The sequence below is a fragment of the Chlorocebus sabaeus genome, chromosome 5 (assembly GCF_047675955.1).
Source record: "Chlorocebus sabaeus isolate Y175 chromosome 5, mChlSab1.0.hap1, whole genome shotgun sequence".
Taxonomy (NCBI): domain Eukaryota; kingdom Metazoa; phylum Chordata; class Mammalia; order Primates; family Cercopithecidae; genus Chlorocebus; species Chlorocebus sabaeus.
The window spans coordinates 2,201,387-2,219,776 of record NC_132908.1 but is presented as its reverse complement, the minus strand read 5'-3'; the positions used below and the strand labels follow the sequence as shown (position 1 = coordinate 2,219,776).

At 58.1% G+C, this 18,390-nt stretch overlaps 3 protein-coding genes across 7 annotated transcripts; 2 read left to right on the top strand and 1 right to left on the bottom strand.

The window, feature by feature from the left end:
• The first annotated feature begins 8,758 nt into the window (after positions 1–8,758).
• On the top strand, positions 8,759–9,949 carry PGP (phosphoglycolate phosphatase). The gene is made up of 2 exons (XM_007982485.3): positions 8,759–9,465; positions 9,550–9,949. The coding sequence occupies exons 1-2, from the start codon at positions 8,823–8,825 to the stop codon at positions 9,873–9,875; spliced, it is 969 nt and encodes a 322-aa protein (XP_007980676.1). The 5' UTR covers positions 8,759–8,822; the 3' UTR covers positions 9,876–9,949.
• A 115-nt stretch (positions 9,950–10,064) lies between these two features.
• On the top strand, positions 10,065–14,207 carry BRICD5 (BRICHOS domain containing 5). Of its 2 annotated transcripts, XM_073015034.1 has the most exons (6): positions 10,065–12,791; positions 12,924–13,052; positions 13,282–13,437; positions 13,512–13,613; positions 13,857–14,010; positions 14,107–14,207. In XM_073015034.1, exons 1-6 carry the CDS (start codon positions 12,741–12,743, stop codon positions 14,199–14,201), a joined length of 687 nt encoding a protein of 228 aa, XP_072871135.1. In that variant the 5' UTR covers positions 10,065–12,740; the 3' UTR covers positions 14,202–14,207. The 2 variants fall into 2 exon arrangements, with proteins under 2 accessions (XP_072871135.1, XP_072871134.1); XM_073015033.1 differs by having other exon boundaries at positions 13,857–14,201.
• On the bottom strand, positions 14,166–18,144 carry MLST8 (MTOR associated protein, LST8 homolog). 4 transcript variants are annotated; one of them, XM_007982446.3, is made up of 9 exons: positions 18,055–18,144; positions 17,354–17,537; positions 17,159–17,210; positions 16,910–17,072; positions 16,461–16,536; positions 16,226–16,378; positions 15,241–15,365; positions 14,961–15,124; positions 14,166–14,815 (listed from the first exon to the last, which is right to left on the bottom strand). In XM_007982446.3, the coding sequence occupies exons 2-9, from the start codon at positions 17,480–17,482 to the stop codon at positions 14,697–14,699; spliced, it is 981 nt and encodes a 326-aa protein (XP_007980637.1). In that variant the 5' UTR covers positions 17,483–17,537; positions 18,055–18,144; the 3' UTR covers positions 14,166–14,696. The 4 variants fall into 4 exon arrangements, with proteins under 4 accessions (XP_007980637.1, XP_007980655.1, XP_007980663.1 ...); XM_007982464.3 differs by having other exon boundaries at positions 17,354–17,507; positions 18,055–18,132; XM_007982472.3 differs by lacking the exon at positions 18,055–18,144 and adding an exon at positions 17,623–17,978 and having other exon boundaries at positions 17,354–17,507.
• Between the last annotated feature and the right edge of the window lie 246 nt (positions 18,145–18,390).

Genomic DNA, 18,390 nt, shown 5'->3' with positions numbered 1-18,390 from the left:
CTTGCTCTGTCAGGCAAGCTAGAGTGCGGTGGCGCAATCTTGGCTCACTGCAACCTCCGCCTCCCAGGGTCAGGTGATTCTCCTGCCTCAGCCTCCTGAGTAGCTGGAACTACAGGCACCTGCCACCACACCCGGATAATTTTTTGTATTTTTAGGAGAGACAGAGTTTCACCATGTTGGCCAGGCTGGTCTTGAACTCCTGACCTCAGATGATCCGTCCATCTTGGCCTCCCAAAGTGCTGGGATTACAGGCGTGAGCCACCGAGCCTGGCCAGATTTTTTTTTTTTTTTTTTTGAGACAGCACCTTGCTCTGTCGCCCAGGCTGGAGTGCAGGGCCGTGATCTCAGCTCACTGCAGCCTCCACCTCAGTCACCCAAGTAGGTGGGACTACAGGTGCCCACCACTAGCTAATTTTTGTATATTTTGTAGAGATGGGTTTTTGCCATGTTGCCTAGGCAGGTCTAGAACTCCTGAGCTCAGGCAACCCGCCCGCCTCAGCCCCCTTACATACTTTTTTAAAATTGTGGGTCAGGCACAGTGGCTCACTCCTGTGATCCCAGCACTTTGAGAGGCTGAGGTGGATCACCTGAGGTCAGGAGTTCAAGACCAGCCAGGCCAACATGGCAAAATTACGTCTCTACTAAAAATACAAAAATTATCTGGGTGTGGTGACGCACGCGTGTAATCCCAGCTACTCGGGAGGCTGAAGCAGGAGAATTCTTTGAACCCAGGAGGCAGAGGTTTCAGTGAGCTGTGATCGTGCCACTGTACTCCAGCCTGGGCAACAGAACAAGATTCTGTCTCAAAAAAAAAAAAAAATTGTGGTAAATACACATAAAATGTACTATTAGCGACAATCACAGCGTTGTGCAACCATCACAGCTATGTGGATCCAGAACCTTTTTGGCACCCTGAAAGGGAACCTATACCTTTTAAGCAGTGACTCCCCATCCGCCCCTCCCCGCCAGCCCTGGGTAGACACCAGTCTGCTGTCTGCCTCCACAACCAATTGACCTATTGTGAACACATGTGACTACAATATGTGACTTTTTTTGTTTGTTTTTTGAGAAGGAGTCTCGCTCTGTTGCCCAGGCTGGAGTGCAGTGGTGCGATCTCAGCTCACTGCAAGCTCCGCCTCCCGGGCTCACGCCATTCTCCTGCCTCAGCCTCTCAAGTAGCTGGGACTACAGGCGCCCGCCACCACGCCCGGCTAATTTTGCATTTTTAGTAGAGACAGGGTTTCACCGTGTTAGCCAGGATAGTCTTGATCTCCTGACCTCGTGATCCACCCACCTCGGCCTCCCAAAGTGCTGGGATTGCAGGCGTGAGCCACCGCGCTCGGCGCTGTTTGTTTGTTTTGAGACAGAGTTTCACTCTGCCACCCAGGCTGGAGTGCATTGGTGTGACCCTAGCTCACTGCAGCCTCCACCTCCAGGCTCAGGTAAGGTTATCAGCAGTGAGGTTGGGGTAACAATGGGCCTGCTTTCTGCGAGCAGCTTGCAGAGGTTTTGAGCAGAGGGATCACTGCAAGGTTTTGAGCAGAGGGAATGATAGTGGGTGTTTCAGAAACATCCCTCTAACTGCTGCGAAGAAAAAGGGACTTTAGGCTGGGCACAGTGGCTCACACCTGTAATCCTAACACTTTGGGAGGCCAAGACGGGCTGATCACCTGAGGTCAGGAGTTCAAGATGAGTCTGACCAACATGGTGAAACCCCATCTATAAAAATATAAAAATTAGCTGGGCGTGCTGGCGGGTGCCCGTAGTCCCAGCTACTTGGGAGGGTGAGACAGGAGAATTGCTTGAACCCAGAAAGCGGAGGTTGCAGTGAGCTGAGATCTCGCCACTGCACTCCAGCCTGGGCAACAGTGCGAGACTCTGTCTCAAAAAAAAAAAAAAAAGAAAAGAAAAAGGTATTTTAGGGCCCAAGCAGAAGCAGGAGGGGGCTCAGAAAGCCACTGAGAGCCAGGATGGGTGGTCTCTGAGTAGGGCAAACAGAAGGAAGAGCAGGTTGGAGCTTTTGGAGCTTGAGGGTTCTGGGGAGCTGCTGGGGAGGAGGACCAGGAGACAGGTGGGTGAGGTGAAGCCAGGGAGGAGGTGAGCGCAGAGCCCCAAAACACCTCCATTCATGGTGTGCTGAGGAGTAACTGAGAAGCCAGTATCCAAGGGAATCAGGGGTATGGATGGGATGTTTGTCCCCTCTACACCCGTGCTGAAACTTTATCCCCAAAGTGTAACAGCATTAAGAGGTGAGGCCTTTAAGAGGCAAAGGGGGCTGGGAGCAGTGGCTCACGCCTGTAATCCCAGTATTCTGGGAGGCCGAGGCAGACAGATCATCTGAGGTCAGAAGTTTGAGACCAGCCTGGCCCACACAGCAGAAATCCCCATCTCTATTAAAAATAGAAAAGTTAGCCAGCTGTGGTAGCACACACCTATAATCCCAGCTACTAGGGAGGCTGAGGCAGGAGAATTGCTTGAACCTGGTGAGATGGAGATTGCAGTGAGCTGAGATAGCACCACTGCCGGCCAGCCTGGCTAACAAAGTGAGACCCTGTCTCAAAAAGAAAAGGGCATCCTGACCAGGTGACCTCAGGCCCTGCTTTGGCTGGAGCCCAGGCCCCTGGAAGGCAGAGAGGCCAGGCACAGGCAGCAAGACTAGAGCCTCCCTTTCTCCAGATGGCGTCCTTTCCCATGCAGGCCTCAGCCTGGCTCAACAGAATTATGCCTGTGGACATTCCACGGCCAGACCCAAACAGGAACCACAAAATCCTTTTTTCTTTTTTTGAGATGGAGTCTTGCTCTGTCACCCAGGCTAGAGTGCAGTGGTGCAACCTTGGCTCACTGCAACCTCCATCTCCTGGGTTCAAGCAAGTCTGCCTCAGCCTCCCAAGCACGTGCCACCACGCCCAGCTAATTTTTGTATTTTTAATTGAGACAGGGTTTCAGCATATTGGCCCAGCTGGTCTCTAACTCCTGGCCTTAAGATCCGCCCACCTCAGCTTCCCAAAGTGCTGGGATTACAGGTGTGAGCCACTGCGTCCGGCTTCCAAAATCCTTTATTTAGCCAATCCCATGTTGAAGAATATTTAAATTACCTCTTTTTTTTTTTTTGGTCACTTGCATCCTTTTTCAACATCCCTCTTTTTAGCTTAACTCATTAGAAGCAATACATCTGTGAGGCCGGGCGCGGTGGCTCACACCTGTAACCCCAGCACTGGGAGGCCGAGGCGGGCGAATCACGAGGTCAGGAGATCAAGACCATCCTGACTAACATGGTGAAACCCCGTCTCTACTAAAAAATACAAAAACTGGCCGGGCGCGGTGGCTCAAGCCTGTAATCCCAGCACTTTGGGAGGCCGAGACGGGCGGATCACGAGGTCAGGAGATCGAGACCATCCTGGCTAACACGGTGACACCCCGTCTCTACTAAAAAAAAAAAAAAAAAATACAAAAACTTAGCTGGGCATGGTGGCGGGCCCCTGTAGTCCCAGCTACTCAGGAGGCCGAGGCAGGAGAATGGCGTGAACCCGGGAGGCGGAGGTTGCAGTGAGCCGAGATCACGTCACTGCACTCCAGCCTGGGTGACAGAGTGAGATTCCGTCTCAAAAAAAAAAAAAAAAAAGCAATACATCTGTGAAAACACTGATTCAATGGCTACATATACATATTTTATATATATATATATTTGTTTTATATATATTTGTTTATATATATGTTTTATATATATTTGTTTTATATATATATTTGTTTTATATATATATATACACACATATATATATATATTTTTTTTTTCTTTTTTTTGGGGAGAGAATTTCGCTGCTGTTACCCAGGCAGTGGCGCAATCTCTGCTCACCACAACCTCTGCCTCCCGGGTTCAAGTGATTCTCCTGCCTCAGCCTCCCGAGTAGCTGGGACTACAGGTGCACGCTACCACACCCAGCTATTTTTTTTTTTTTTTTCGAGTGGGAGTTTCACTCTTGTTGCCTAGGCTGGAGTGCAATGGTGCAATCTCGGCTCACCACAACCTCCGCCTCCCAGGTTCAAATGATTCTCCTGCCTCTCAGCCTCCCGAGTAGCTGGGATTACAGGCATGCAACACCACACCCAGCTAATTTTATATTTTTAGTAGAGATGGGGTTTCTCCATGTTAGTAAGGCTGGTCTCAAACTCCTGACCTCAGGTGATCCACCTGCCTCAGCCTCCCAAAGTGCTGGGATTACAGGCGTGAGCTACCACGCCCAGTGAGCTACTTATATTTTCTATTGCAATGTAAATTGATTCAACTCTGTTAACGTGAAATAGTGTCTGTTTTTGTGCCACTGAAAGTCATCCCCAGGTCAGCTTGCAGTACACGATGCTTACCTGGGGAGACAGTGGAGTCATCCCCTCACAGATAGAGACTGAATGCCTCCTGTGTGGGGGGCACCCAAAGGGGTCCTCTACCCCCAGATGCAGGGCCACGTCACCTTGTTCCCAAAGTCAGTCCTCTCCTCTCAAGTGCACTTTCCCTCCCAGCCTCCGCCAGGACCTTCCCCACAAGTGACCATGCCTCCCCTCCCACCTGCAGACATACAAGCACATTCTGAGGATATTAAGCCGACCAGATGGGGCAGAGCTCAGCTTTGGGGTCGACTGAGTTTAATCCCAACTCAACCTTGTCCAGCCGGCGACTCTCTGTGGCTCAGTTTGGCCATCTATAAACGGAGATATGAATAATCCCTGCCTCTCAGGCCTGTCCTGTGACTCTAAGGAGGTAATGAAGGTAAAGAGCAGTGGTGCCGCAGCCTAGATGCTCACAGAGTGCCCAGTAAGCCAAGGCAGCCGGGCGAGTGTGGAAGAAGACGGCCCGTGGCTGGGCATCATCAACAGTCCCCATTCCAGCCATTGTCTCAAATCAGCTACCTCTTGCCCTGTAGTAAATGCAGAGTGTGGCCGGGCGCGGTGGCTCACGCCTGTAATCCCAGCACTTTGGGAGGCCGAGGCGGGCGGATCACGAGGTCAGGAGATCTAGACCATCCTGGCTAACACGGTGAAACCCCGTCTCTACTAAAAATGCAAAAAATTAGCCGGGCGAGGTGGCGGGCGCCTGTAGTCCCGGCTACCCGGGAGGCTGAGGCAGGAGAATGGCGTGAACCCGGGAGGCGGAGCTTGCAGTGAGCCGAGATCGCGCCACTGCACTCCAGCCTGGGCGACTGAGCCAGACTCCGTCTCAAAAAAAAACAAAAAAAAAAAAAAAAAGAAAAGTAAATGCAGAGTGTGATTGTTGTCAAATTCAGTTCTGCTCAAGGTCAAGGTCATCTTTTTGTTTTTTGAGATGGAGTCTCGCTCTGTTGCCCAGGCTGGAGTGCAATGGCCCAATCTCGGCTTACTACAATCTCCTCCTCCCAGGTTCACACCATTCTGCTACCTCAGCCTCCCGAGTAGCTGGGACTATAGGCCCCCACCACCATGCCCAGCTAATTTTTTTGTATTTTTAGTAGAGACGGGATTTCACCGTGTTAGCCAAGATGGTCTCGATCTCCTGACCTTATGATCCACCCCCCTCGGCCTCCCAAAGTGCTGGGGTTACAGGTGTGAGCCACCGCGTCCAGCCTTTTTTTTTTTTTTTTGAGACGGAGTCTCGCTCTGTCGCCCAGGCTGGAGTGCAGTGACCAGATCTCAGCTCACTGCAAGCTCTGCCTCCCGGGTTCACGCCATTCTCCTGCCTCAGCCTCCCAAGTAGCTGGGACTGCAGGCGCCTGCCACCTCGCCCGGCTAGTTTTTTGTATTTTTTAGTAGAGATGGGGTTTCACCGTGTTAACCAGGATGGTCTCGATATCCTGACCTCGTGATCCGCCCGTCTCAGCCTCCCAAAGTGCTGGGATTACAGGCTTGAGCCACCGCGCCCGGCCTTTTTTTTTTTTTTTTTTGAGAGGGAGTCTGAGTCTGGCTCTGTGGCCCAGGCTGGGGTGCAGTGGCCGGATCTCAGCTCACTGCAAGCTCCGCCTCCCGGGTTTACGCCATTCTCCTGCCTCAGCCTCCCGAGTAGCTGGGACTACAGGCGCCTGCCACCTCGCCCGGCTAGTTTTTTTGTATTTTTTAGTAGAGACGGGGTTTCACCATGTTAGCCAGGCTGGTCTCGATCTCCTGACCTCGTGATCCGCCCGTCTCGACCTCCCAAAGTGCTGGGATTACAGACTTGAGCCACCACGCCCGGCCCTTTTTTTTTTTTGATATGGACTCTTGCTCTGTTGCCCGGGCTGGAGTGCAGTGGTGCAATCTCAGCTCACTGCAGCCTCCGCCTCCCAGGTGCAAGCGATTCTCCTGCCTCAGCCTCTCAAGTAGCTAAGATTACAGTCATGTGCCATCACATTTGGCTAATTTTTGTTCTTTTGGTAGAGACAGGGTTTCACCATATTGGTCAGGCTGGTCTCCAACTCCTGACCTCAGGTGATCTGCCCGCCTCGGCCTCCGAAAGGGCTGGGATTACAGGCGTGAGCCACAGCACCCAGCCAGAAGGATGAATTTCACAAACATTATGTTAAACCATAGAAGCAAGAGCCAGAAGCACATACCGTATAATCCCAGGTATAAAGCAGTCCAGAGGCTTGGTCGTGACTCTGTGGTGATAGGAGTCAGAAAAGTAGTCCACAATGTGCTATCTGCTGTTGACTGGATAGGATCAAGAGGGAACTTCCTGGGGTGTTGGAAATACTTTATACTTTGGTCTGGGTTATGTTTACACAAGCATATACATATGTAAAAAATTTGCTAGGTTTGGTAGTTCACGCCTGTAATCCCAGCCCTTTGGGAGGCCAAGACAGGAGGATCACTGGAGGCCAGGAGTTGGAGACCAGCCTGGCCAACATAGTGAGACTCCGTCTCTACAAAAAATTTAAATTAAAAAAAAAAAAAAGGCTGGGCGTGGTGGCTCACGCCTGTAATCCCAGCACTTTGGGAGGCCGAGGCGGGTGGATCACGAGGTCAGGAGATCAAGACCATCCTGGCTAACACGGTGAAACTCTGTCTCTACTAAAAATACAAAAAATTAGCCGGGCGTGGTGGCGGGCGCCTGTAGTCCCAGCTACTCGGGAGGCTGAGGCAGGAGAATGGCGTGAACCTGGGAGGTGGAGCTTGCAGTCGAGATCGTGCCACTGCACTCCAGTCTGGGAGTGCAAGACACCGTCTCAAAAAAAAAAAAAAAAAATTAGGTTGGGCATGGTGGCTCCCGCCTGTAATCCCAGGACTCTGGGAGGCCAAGGGGGGTGGATCACCTGAGGTCAGGAGTTTGAGACCAGCCTGGTCAACATGGTGAAACTCCATTTCTACTAAAAATACAAAAAATTAGCCTGTCATGGTGGTGCGTGCCTGTAATCCCAGGTGCTCGGGAGGCTGAGGCAGGAGAATTGCTTGAACCCAGGAGGCACAGGTTGCAGTGAGCCGAGATCGCGCCATTGCACTCCAGTTTGGGAAACAAGAGCAAAAATCCGTCTCAAAAAAAAAAAAAAAAAAATTAGCCGTAGTGGCACACACCTCTGGTCCCAGCTACTTTGGATGCTTAGGTAGGAGCATCACATGAGCCTGGGAGGTCAAGGCTACAGTGAGCTGTGATCCAGCCACTCCACTCCGGCCTGGGAGACAGCAAGACCCTGTCGCAAAATATATATATACATGTAAAAATGTAAACCGGACGGGCGCGGTGGCTCACGCCTGTAATCCCAGCACTTTGGGAGGCTGAGGCGGGTGGATCACGAGGTCAGGAAATCAAGACCATCCTCGCTAACACGGTGAAACCCCGTCTCTACTAAAAACACAAAAAATTAGCCAGGTGTGGCGGCATGCGCCTGTAGTCCCAGCTACTCGGGAGGCTGAGGCAGGAGAATGGCGTGAACCCGGGAGGCTGAGCTGGCAGTGAGCTGACATCGCGCCACTGCACTCCAGCCTGGGCGACAGAGCGAGACTCCGTCTCAATAAATAAATAAATAAATAATGTAAAACTTCCATCGAGTTGCACGGTTTTCATACCCTTTAATGTAATGTTTTGCTTCAATTAAATACCTAATAATTGACGATGACGGCGAGCAATCACTGAGTACCAGGTTCTAGGCAGTGTCATTAGACCCTAACCCCACGGCCTGGTAATGTCTGGTTCTTGTGATCTCCAACGCACAGGGAACGCGTTTTCGCAAAGGACTGAGGCGAATACGCAGGTCTGCCGGGGAAGGAGCCCCGGGCTGGCTCGCGGGACTGGCAGGTAAGCGACCCACGTGGTGGCCCGGTGGCCCGAGCGCGTTCACTGCAGAGGCACGGGCGCGGCCGGCGGAGGTACCTCGGCCCCTGCGGCCCCTGCGGCCCCAGCCCCCTCCCGCGACGCTCCTGCTGGAGCCCCGCCCGTGCCCGCGGGAGAGACCGGCCAATGGGCAGCCGGCCTGGCCCGGGTCACTCCGTGAAGGGCCTCGTCACCTAGGCTGACCACTCGCTTCCAATGGGTGAGCGGCCCCGCGGCCGCCCGGGAGCACCGGCCTTGCGCCTGCGCTACTCTCCCCTCTGCAGCATTTCCGCAGCGAGCGCTTCACTCCGAATGCCGGTTGGCGCCCTGCCAGCCAATCACCGGGGCGCCCCGAGCCCGGTAGCCAATGATCGCCCGCCTCCCCGCACCGGCCCTCGCCGATTGGCGCTGACCTCCCGCAGCCCGCGGGAGGCGGGGGCGGATTGGCGAAGGTGCAGACCAATGGGTGGTGGGCGCGAGGCGCGGAGCCAATGAGCGCCCCGGGGGCGGGGAGGGCGCCGCGGCGGGCGGCTGCGAGGAGCGGCCGGCGGGCGGCAGCGGCCGGCGGGCGGCGATGGCGGCGGCGGCGGAGGCCGGTGGCGACGACGCCCGCTGCGTGCGGCTGAGCGCCGAGCGGGCACAGGCGCTGCTGGCCGACGTGGACACGTTGCTGTTTGACTGCGACGGCGTACTGTGGCGCGGGGAGACGGCCGTGCCTGGCGCTCCCGAGGCCCTGCGGGCGCTGCGGGCCCGCGGCAAGCGCCTGGGCTTCATCACCAACAACAGCAGCAAGACCCGCGCTGCCTACGCCGAGAAGCTGCGGCGCCTGGGCTTCGGCGGCCCCGCGGGGCCCGGCGCCGGCCTGGAGGTCTTCGGCACGGCCTACTGCACCGCTCTCTACCTGCGCCAGCGCCTAGCCGGCGCGCCCGCGCCCAAGGCCTATGTGCTTGGCAGCCCGGCCCTGGCCGCCGAGCTGGAGGCCGTGGGTGTCACCAGCGTGGGCGTGGGGCCCGAGCCACTGCAGGGCGAGGGTCCCGGTGACTGGCTGCACGCGCCGCTGGAGCCCGACGTGCGCGCAGTGGTGGTGGGCTTTGACCCGCACTTCAGTTACATGAAGCTCACCAAGGCCCTGCGCTACCTGCAGCAGCCCGGCTGCCTGCTCGTGGGCACTAACATGGACAACCGGCTTCCGCTGGAGAACGGCCGCTTCATCGCGGGTCCGTGCGCCCTGGGGCGGGAGGCTGGGGGGCGGGCGGCGGGCCCCCTTCCCGCCCTTTGACCCGGTCCCCTGTGCCCCGCAGGTACCGGCTGTCTGGTCCGAGCCGTGGAGATGGCCGCCCAGCGCCAGGCCGACATCATCGGGAAGCCCAGCCGCTTCATCTTCGACTGCGTGTCCCAGGAATACGGCATCAACCCCGAGCGCACTGTCATGGTGGGAGACCGCCTGGACACAGACATCCTCCTAGGCGTCACCTGTGGCCTGAAGACCATCCTGACCCTCACCGGAGTCTCCACTCTAGGAGATGTGAAGAATAATCAGGAAAGTGACTGCGTGTCTAAGAAGAAAATGGTCCCTGACTTCTATGTTGACAGCATAGCCGACCTTTTGCCTGCCCTTCAAGGTTAAAGATTGGGTGTCTTTAATCTCCAGAATAAAAAAAAAAAAAAATTGAAAACCAGTTACCCAAATTAATAGGTGGGGCTTAGGCATCTGCTCGGCTAAGTGGCTTCAAGGAGTGTAATTGGAGTTAAGCAAAGGCATTCATTGTTAACCTTGTAAGTACACGTTTGGGGGACGATTTTGTTTACAGATGCTTGTAATCGAAGATGCACTTTTAGGCTTGGAAGGCATTGTGGGGTTGGCGGGGGCAGGCTCAGCACCTGTCCGGGATTCAGGTAACCGAGGCGGGTCTAGGGGTGTGTGTCCTGTATTTTATGGAAAAACTCATTCAGGGATCCAGCCCCTCAGGGGGCGGAGGGACTGATTGTTCTGACTATTGGGAGAGGCTTGCATGGACCAGGGTCCCATCAGTGTGACTGGAAGTCCAGCGGAGCCTTCTGTGTTCCCGTGCCTCCCGGCAAGGAGAGGGTGGAGGAGGCAGCTGCTCCCAGGTGGCATCTCTCTGCCACTGGGTGCAAAGTGCTGCCCTCACCACCCTCCCGCCTCCCCTACTTCCTTGAAAACCACTCTGATGTCACAACTGTCTGTTCCGTTTCAGATACCCAGGGCTGCTGCCCGGTTCTGTAAATGCAGCCCAGCTAAACCTCTTGCTGTCTCAAGTGTGCATTTAAACCCAGGTGATTTGGACTGAGCAGCCGCGATGGCGTGGACGCCTTCGCTGAACTCGGGGCTGCAGTGCAGGGAGCTCAGAGCAGTGCTGCTACCAAACAGTTTTTAACTTTGAACTACTGTGTCAGGCAATGGAGTTGAATCTTAAGTGTGTTAATAGCTGTGCTCTTTGTCGTAGGGAAAATCCCACTGAAGGAGCCTCTGTGCCCTGCAGCCAGTAGCACGGCTGAAGCATGTGTTGGCCGAGGAATGCCTGTCATCCAGGTGCCCTGCAGCCGGCAGCGCGGCTGAAGCATGTGTTGGCCTAGGAATGCCTGTCAGTCATCCAGGGCTCTGGGAGGGGAGGGGAGGAGAGTTGTGTCCCCGAGAACAGCAAGTCCTTTACAAAGCATCCAGTCTCTTCCAGTCCTCCCATTCCCTAGGTTGGGGTAGGGGTTAGAGGCTGGTGGCCCAGGAGGTCACCTGCCTTGCCCTGGATTCCCTCTTCAGTGGCCAGGAGGAGGACTTGGCAGGGCCACCAGCTCGCCAAGGTTCTGGGCGGGGCTCTGGTCTCTCCTGCCTGCTCCTTGGCTCTGCTGACCTTTCACAGGCCTGACAGCAGACTCAGCAAGGCCATCCCAGGACACTCACCTTCTGGCTGGCTCCCTACCAGCACCTTGCCCGGCAGCTTCTCTTTTGGCCCCATAGTCACAACACTCCACTTGGTCACAAAGACTTTAGAGCAATAAGGGGCGTCCTGAGCCTTCAGCACCTCCCAGGCCTGGGATGTCAGGTTTAGTGGGTGCTGCGGAGCAGCATGAGGGCGGCTGTGCCCATGAGGCTGGTGGCACTGACACTGGCTTGGCTAGGTTGGCTCAAGCCGGGTCTGGCCTGGCAGGGTGCAGTCACACCAGGAGTGCATGGCACATCCAGGAGTGCATGGCAGGTGCAGCCTCGGCGATGCCTCTCTTGCCGGGTGGGGGCTAGGAGTCCCTGTGCACCCTGTCTCTAGCCCATGAGGGGCTGCAGCACTGTCTGCACCAGAGCACAGATTAAACTCTCAAACCCACACTGGCTCGGGTGTCCTTGCTCTCGCCTTGCATTGGCCCGGGCGATGCCGTCTCGCCGCGGGTGGGAGGATTCAAAGTAGATGGGTAGCTGGGGTTCCAACTCTGGAGCTGGAATGGCAACTGCCCACTCCTGGCCTGGGTCAGAGGAAGATGTTGTTGAGAATGAGGGAAAGCCAGGCACAAAGGGAAACCAGGGAAGGAAAAGGCCTCAGAGTGAAGCTGGTGGGCTGCCATGGCAGAGAGCCCAGGCAGGGAGCAGAGCTCAGAAGTAATGCTGGGCCGGGCGCGGTGGCTCACACCTGTAATCCCAACACTTTTAGGAGGCTGAGGCAGGCGGATCACTTGCGGTCAGGAGTTCAAGAGCAGCCTGGCCAAAATGGTGGAAACCCATCTCTACTAAAAATACAAAAATTAGCAGGACATGGTGGCATATATCTGTAATCCCAGCTACTCAGGAGGCTGAGGCGTGAGAATTGTGTGAACCCAGGAGGCAGAGGTTGCAGTGAGCCGAGATCACGCCACTCCACTCCAGCCTAGGGGACACAGCAAGACTCCCATCTCAAAAAATAAAGTGCTGGGCGGGCCCCCGAGGCTGGCCTGACTATTCCGGGGGCACAGGCACAGCAGGCTGCCTGTCTGTGGTCCAGCCTTCAGGAACCCCCTGGACTTGGGTGTGTGGGGGCTGGGAAGTGGCTGGGGGTGCATAGTCCCACACCTGTCATTCACTGAGCAGGCATTTATTGACAGCTTGTGGTGTGTCAGGCCCTATGCCCAGCTCTGGGAGTCAAGGGTAACCTGAGAGACTCAGGCCACTTTAGGAAAATGAAATCCACCCCAACCACACTTAGTGAGTCGCCCTGGCCGGGCCTGGACTGCCCTCCAGTCAGTCAGCTGGACTGGATTTCCATTCCGCCCAGCCCTATGCCTCCCAGACCCTGATCTCCAGTCTGCACAGGCCAGGTGTCTGGAGCCGGGCCTGGTGACAGGCATCCCCCAGGTGGGAGGAGGGGACTGTCCTGGCTCTGACCTGGATATCAGATCCGGAGCTGAGGGAGAGGCGCGGGGTCAGGAGGGGGGGCGTTCTGAGTTTCCCCGGCCAAGGCTGCAGACAAGGGGCGCAGACAATCGGCACATTGTGAGCAGGGGCTGCAGGATGAAGCCAGCGAACTGCCGCGCTGAGCGCCCCAAACCTGGGCCTACAGGGGTGAGTGCCTCCCATCACTCCTGCAGCAAAGACCCAGGGGGTGCCCCGGGCCACCCAGCCCCTCCCTTCCCCAGCCCACTGGCTCCCTGATCTCTAAACCCCATGACCCTTCTGACCCTAATGCGCCCCCAGGTGAAGACCAAGCCCACCTGTGGGGGCTGGAGAGCCACGGGCCTATCCCTGTTGCTGCTGCTCCTGGCGCTGGCCACTGCGGGGGCTGTGGCTGGAGGGCTTCTTGGCTTCGCTCAGGGCCCTCCCAAGGTGAGCCCCTCCTCAGCACCAGGGATGTGGACAGTGAAAAGGGGAAAGGGAAGCTGGCATATCCCAGCCTCCAGCAGAGCCAGGGTGCAGAGCAGGCAGTGACCGCCTAGGAGCAGACGGCCAGAGGTGGAAGGGCCCACTCGGGGATGTCAGGAGTCCTGCAGCCCAGAGCTGGGGGCTGTGCTGGGGTTGTCCGGCTGCCCAGCTGAACTCCAACTCCCACTGCCAGCCAAGGCTGCAGACGCTGCGAATGACCCTGCCAAGCCCCCACATGCCCCGGCCCAACCAAACCATCCTGGTGGACGTGGCCCAGAACGTGGCGACCATCACAGTGACCTCACCTCAGAGCAACCACAGCTGGGTGGTGCTGTTCGACGGGCAGAGCGTGAGTGGGCAGGGAGGGCTCACCCTCGAAGGTGTGGGTCGGGGTGGCCCTGCCTCACCTCCCTGCCTCCCCAGGGCTGCATCTGTTACCGCCCTGAGGAGCACCAGGCCTGCTTCCTCCGCCTGATGGAGGACAGTGATCGGGAGACCCTGCGGCTGCTGATGGATACCTCCAAGGTGAGCCGTCCTGCTGGGCACAGCCCCCCACCAGGGGCTAGACAAAGGGTCCTGTGTGCAGCTGGGCACAGGATAGGCTGGAGCTCTGGTTTCAGGGAACAGGAAGCTCTCTCCACCCTGAGCCCAGGTTGCTGACAAGAGCAGAGGGTGGGGACATCACTGGGGGTTGGGGGGTACCCAGCCCCGCCCAGCCAGGAGTAGGGAGCACCCTTGTCCCACAGCCCACCAGAGCCTTCTCAACAGGTCCAAGAGCCTCGGGGCCCTTCCCAGGACACCCAACACACCCAGGAGCTGCTGGCGGTGCAGGGGAGCCACGAGGTGGACCCTGCCCAGGTGGGGGATTTGGTGCAGCGCCTGTGCACAAGGACCCCCATCTACTGGGCCCGGCGAGCAGAGGGTGAGTCAGGGCCGCTGTGGGGGGAGGCCAGGCCCTCGGGATGGTTTGATGAGCTGGGGGCGGAGCCCTTGGGGATTCACGGCACCCTCGCCACAGGGCCCCGGAGACAGCGGCTGATTTATCTGTGCATCGACATCTGCTTCCCAAGCAACATCTGTGTGTCAGTCTGCTTTTATTACCTCCCAGACTGAGCCCCGACCTGGCCCAGCCCGGTCCCTGTCCCCAGTCCAGCGGGCTAGCCAGGTCACCCACACCAGGGAGGACAGCTGCCGGCAGGGACTAATAAACCCTTCCACCTGGCCACGGTGGTGTTCTCTGTGGACTAAGGCCCTGAAACGCGGCAGGGAGGGGACAGGAAACACACTAGCTTGGGGGTGGGCACCAGCCTCAGACCCCTCAGCAGCTTTGGGCCCTCAGCAGCTTTGGGCCCTCGGCTGACTTTCCCAGGCAGTGCAGGCTAGCCCAGTCCAGGAGTGTGCAGCCTGGCTTGGGTTGAGCTGTCACATCTGGATAAGCAACTGGGGGCTGAGAGTCCCAGGGCGGCCTGGCCCAGCAGGTCAAGGTGCCACAGGGGGCCATCAGGTCCAGCTGGCGTAGGCCGGCAGTAGGGCCTGTTCTGACCTGGGTGCTGCATGGGACCCTCCAGCTGCCACCACCTACACCAGGCAGTCCCGAGGGGTCACAGGCTAGCCCAGCACACTGTCGTTGAACGCCAGGCAGACGACAGCCTTCTGGTGGCCGCCATACTCTCTCTTGATCTCTCCAGTCTCCACACACCAGAGCCGGGCCAGGTTGTCCGAGGAAGCTGGAGGGGGAGATAGGGCAGGGCTCAGAGCAGAGGTGCAGGCCAGGCAGGTGGCCCTAGCAGAGGGGGAGCCGCAGCCAAGGTGGGCTGGCTCTGGAGGCCAGTGCTGGGAGGCCAGGGATGGGGAGGCCGGGGCGGGGCTCACCAGTGACGATATACTGGGAGTCCCCCGAGAAAGCGCAGCCCCACATCCAACCACGGGAAGACTCCCCGGGGTTGCCACTTTTGATGCTCAGCTCCGTCATCAGGGAGAAGTTGGACGTCCTCCAGATCTTGCACGTCTGATCAGCCGAGCAGGTGGCGAGGAGCCTGGGGGATGGGCGTGGGGGCGTGTCCAGCAGCAGCCACTCCACCCAGCAGCCCCTCCCGTCTCCAGCCCACAGCCCAGGCAGGTCCCCTCCCAGGCTAGCAGGCCCTGCACGCACGTGGAGTCGGGGCTGAAGCGGCACTGCAGGGCGTAGCGCGTGTGGGCTGGGATCTTGGTCTTGGGGATGAGCTGGGTTACCTCGTCACCAATGCCCCCCGTCAGATTCCAGACATAGCAGTTTCCCTAGAGGTCAGGAGGACCGTCACAGGGGACCCGAGGCCTCAGGTCTGAGACACAGGGAAGGATGCCCTGGGGGCCAACACTGGGGTTCAACTGTGCATGGGGACCCTGGGTCAGGGGCGGACAGGCCCCTCTGGTCCTGCCTGCAGGAGGCACCTGGGAAGCCTGGCCCCAACCAAGGGCCACACATGGCAACCCAAGAACAGGAGGCCACACCTGGCCAAAGACTCAAATTCCCCTTCCTGGAGGATGCCGACGGCCAATGGAAGTACACTGGAGAGGGCACCAGCTAGAGGGACAACATGACAAAGGCCAGGAGAAGGGAAATCTGGGGGCAAGAGGGACAAGTGACACGCTGGGATTAAATGGAGTTAACGGAAAAAAACGAGGTTGGAGAGAAGAACAGGGGCCACACCACGGCAGCCTAAGGGCAAGGCCAGTAGCCCTGGGTCTCCCCAGGGGAATGCCACCTGGCTGGTACTGACGAGGCGCCACTAGAAGCATCCAAGAGAGAACGGGTAAGGGGCCGGGGGACGTCAGGGAGGAGGAAAGGAGGCCTCAGAGAGTGTGTCAGCTGTCATGGGAAATGAGGGTGACTGGGACCAGGAGGCAACAGAGAGAAAAGAGGGAAGTGGACCGACTTGGGAGAGACTCCAGAAAGCGGAGTGACCGGCCTGCAGACAGGGCCAAGGCACTGGGAGCGACATTCACACTTCTGGCTTTGCTGGCAGGGTGGGTGTTAGTGCCCAGTACAGGGGAAGCAGGAAGGGGGCACTAAGGGACATCCAGGAATAAGCCCACCTGCAGAGGCTGAGGGCTGAGTGCCAAGCTGGCCCCACCCAGCACCTGCCTCCAGGACTCACAGCGCTATTGACGGCTGCCATGTAGCTGGCGTCGGGGTCAATGTGGGCAGACGTGATGGAGACCTCAGGCTCGGGGATCAGCTGCTCGTTGTGGTCTGTTTTCAAGTCCCAGATGTGGATAGCCCCGCTCTGGTCACCCACGATGAGCTCTGCCTGGGGTGCAGGGGTGGTGAGGCAGGACCCAAGCCCAGCCCTCCAAAGTCCCAGAGTGCCTGGCCCCATGAGCACCCCTCACCTGGTTGGGGTGCAGGCACACGCAGTTAATGGGTGCGTTCACTTGGAAGATCCGCTGGCACTGCAGGTTCCGGGACCTGTGGACCGGGCCAGGGCACATGCTGTCCATCTGGGCTTGTTGGTGCCCTACCCAGATGGCCTTGGCCTGGCCACTCCTCCCCTCCCTCTGCTAAAGGACCTGCCTCTTGGGAAATACTGAGACGCAGGGCCCTCCACTCCAGCAGGGAGCCTAAGCCAGTGGCTGGTGGAAGGCGAATAATGCGCTGGCTCCGGGCTCAAGGCAGGACTCGCGCTTTGATGCAATTCACTCTCCTCCTGTCCTCACTTCTCTCACTGAGTCGCCCACAGGAAGCTCCCTATTTCAGCCTCTGCTTGGAGAGAACCCAACCTAAAATGGTCTCTCAGAGCAGCCCAGCCCAGCCCCAGGCAGCAGGCCCCTCCCCACCGCACCTGAGGTCCCAGATCCTGGCTGTGCAGTCCTCGCCACCCGTGTACATCCAGCGGCCGTCTTCGTGGAAGCCCACAGATGCGATGTTCTTGTTGACGCCATCATAGCTGATGATGGGGTTGGGGTTATTGGAGTTGAGATCATACATGCGGATGTGCTGGTAACCTAGGGACACAGGCTGAAATGAAGCTTGGTTGTGCTCAGGTCGACCCACCAAAGGTCAGGGGTTAGAGATCAAGGGTCACAGATACCTGCAGCAGCAATCATACTGCGGTCTGGTGTGATCTCCAAGGCATTCACCTGCTGGGACTGTTAAGGAGGATGATGGGAAGGCAGCCCTGAGGACAGGGGCCCCCAGGCCTTCACCATCTGGCCTTCACCCAGGCTGTGGTCCCCACATGAGGCATCCCTCCAGCGCCGCCCTGCCCGCCCCAGGTGGAGGATACAGAGTCCTGGTGCTGCACAGTCCGGGTGCAGATGCCGCTGTGGGCCTGCCAGAAGCGCACGGTGTGGTCGTAGCCTGCAGTGGCCAGGATGACCGGGTCACTGCCCACCGTGCCTGGGGACGTGTTCATGGTGTGGCCTGCACGGGCCCTAGAGCTGAATGGCAGGGGTCAAAGATCAGGGAATCTGCAGAGAAGGATGTAAAGTACTTAGAGGACACACTGTACTAAATAGATTACAGATCCACGGGGCGCTGCCTAATGGCGCTTACCATTCCCAATTTAGAGTTGGGACAACAAGCGGAGGTAGGTTCAGGGACACGCGTCACACGCGTGACACCCGGCTCCGGGCGGCTCCGGGGCTCCAGGGCGCGTGCTCCATCCCCGCCCCATGCACCCGGCGGGGGCGCCGTCCCCCCCGCAGCCGGCAGGGGGCAGTCACGCGCGGGCGCCACTCTGCCGCAGGAGCGGGCTGCGCGTGCGCAAGGCGGCGGATGGGCCGGGGAAAGCCGAGCCCTGCGGCTGCGCATGCGTAGCGGGCCGGCGGCGGGCCGTGATGGGAAGGGGCGCAGTCTGGCTGGACCCCCGAGCTCCCCTGTCCTCCGCCGACCGCCCTTTCTCCGTCCTGCTGGCCGGCTTCCCCTGGCCGTATTCTCCCAGCCACCCAGCAGCCGGTTCCCGGCCCCTGGCTCGCGGCCTCGTACCTTACGGGCGACTCCGCACTCCGCTGTGTCCAGGACGGCGCGGGGAGCCGGAGCGAGTCGATCGAGGTCGAGCGTAGAGTTATCGATAACTCCCTAGGGCGAGACCATGGCGCGGGCGGGGGTGGATGGGACGAGACCAAAGTTCTGGGGCAGGGGGTTCCCGCCGGGGGGAACCCGGAGAGGTTCCTTGCGCGGCCGCGGGCCCGGCGCGAGGTGGAAGGAAGCTGCAGTTTTCTCTCCGGCCTCCTCCCCACTGGCACCTGCCCTTCTGACACGGCTGTCCGTTTCCCAGGCTGTCGGGTCGCGCCGTTCCCGTGCCCTCCGTGACCCACTACT

Bases quoted from the DNA above. Each gene is read 5' to 3' on its own strand.
- BRICD5 (XM_073015033.1), top strand. From the start codon at position 12,741: ATGAAGCCAGCGAACTGCCGCGCTGAGCGCCCCAAACCTGGGCCTACA. The intron at 13,053-13,281 runs GTGAGCCCCTCC...TCCCACTGCCAG, and splicing joins TCGCTCAGGGCCCTCCCAAG to CCAAGGCTGCAGACGCTGCG. The intron at 13,614-13,856 runs GTGAGCCGTCCT...CCTTCTCAACAG, and splicing joins TGCTGATGGATACCTCCAAG to GTCCAAGAGCCTCGGGGCCC.
- PGP (XM_007982485.3), top strand. From the start codon at position 8,823: ATGGCGGCGGCGGCGGAGGCCGGTGGCGACGACGCCCGCTGCGTGCGG. The intron at 9,466-9,549 runs GTCCGTGCGCCC...TGTGCCCCGCAG, and splicing joins GAACGGCCGCTTCATCGCGG to GTACCGGCTGTCTGGTCCGA.
- MLST8 (XM_007982446.3), bottom strand. From the start codon at position 17,482: ATGAACACGTCCCCAGGCACGGTGGGCAGTGACCCGGTCATCCTGGCC. The intron at 16,379-16,460 runs GTGAGGGGTGCT...CCTGCACCCCAG, and splicing joins TGTGCCTGCACCCCAACCAG to GCAGAGCTCATCGTGGGTGA. The intron at 15,125-15,240 runs GTGCGTGCAGGG...CCCATCCCCCAG, and splicing joins CGCTTCAGCCCCGACTCCAC to GCTCCTCGCCACCTGCTCGG.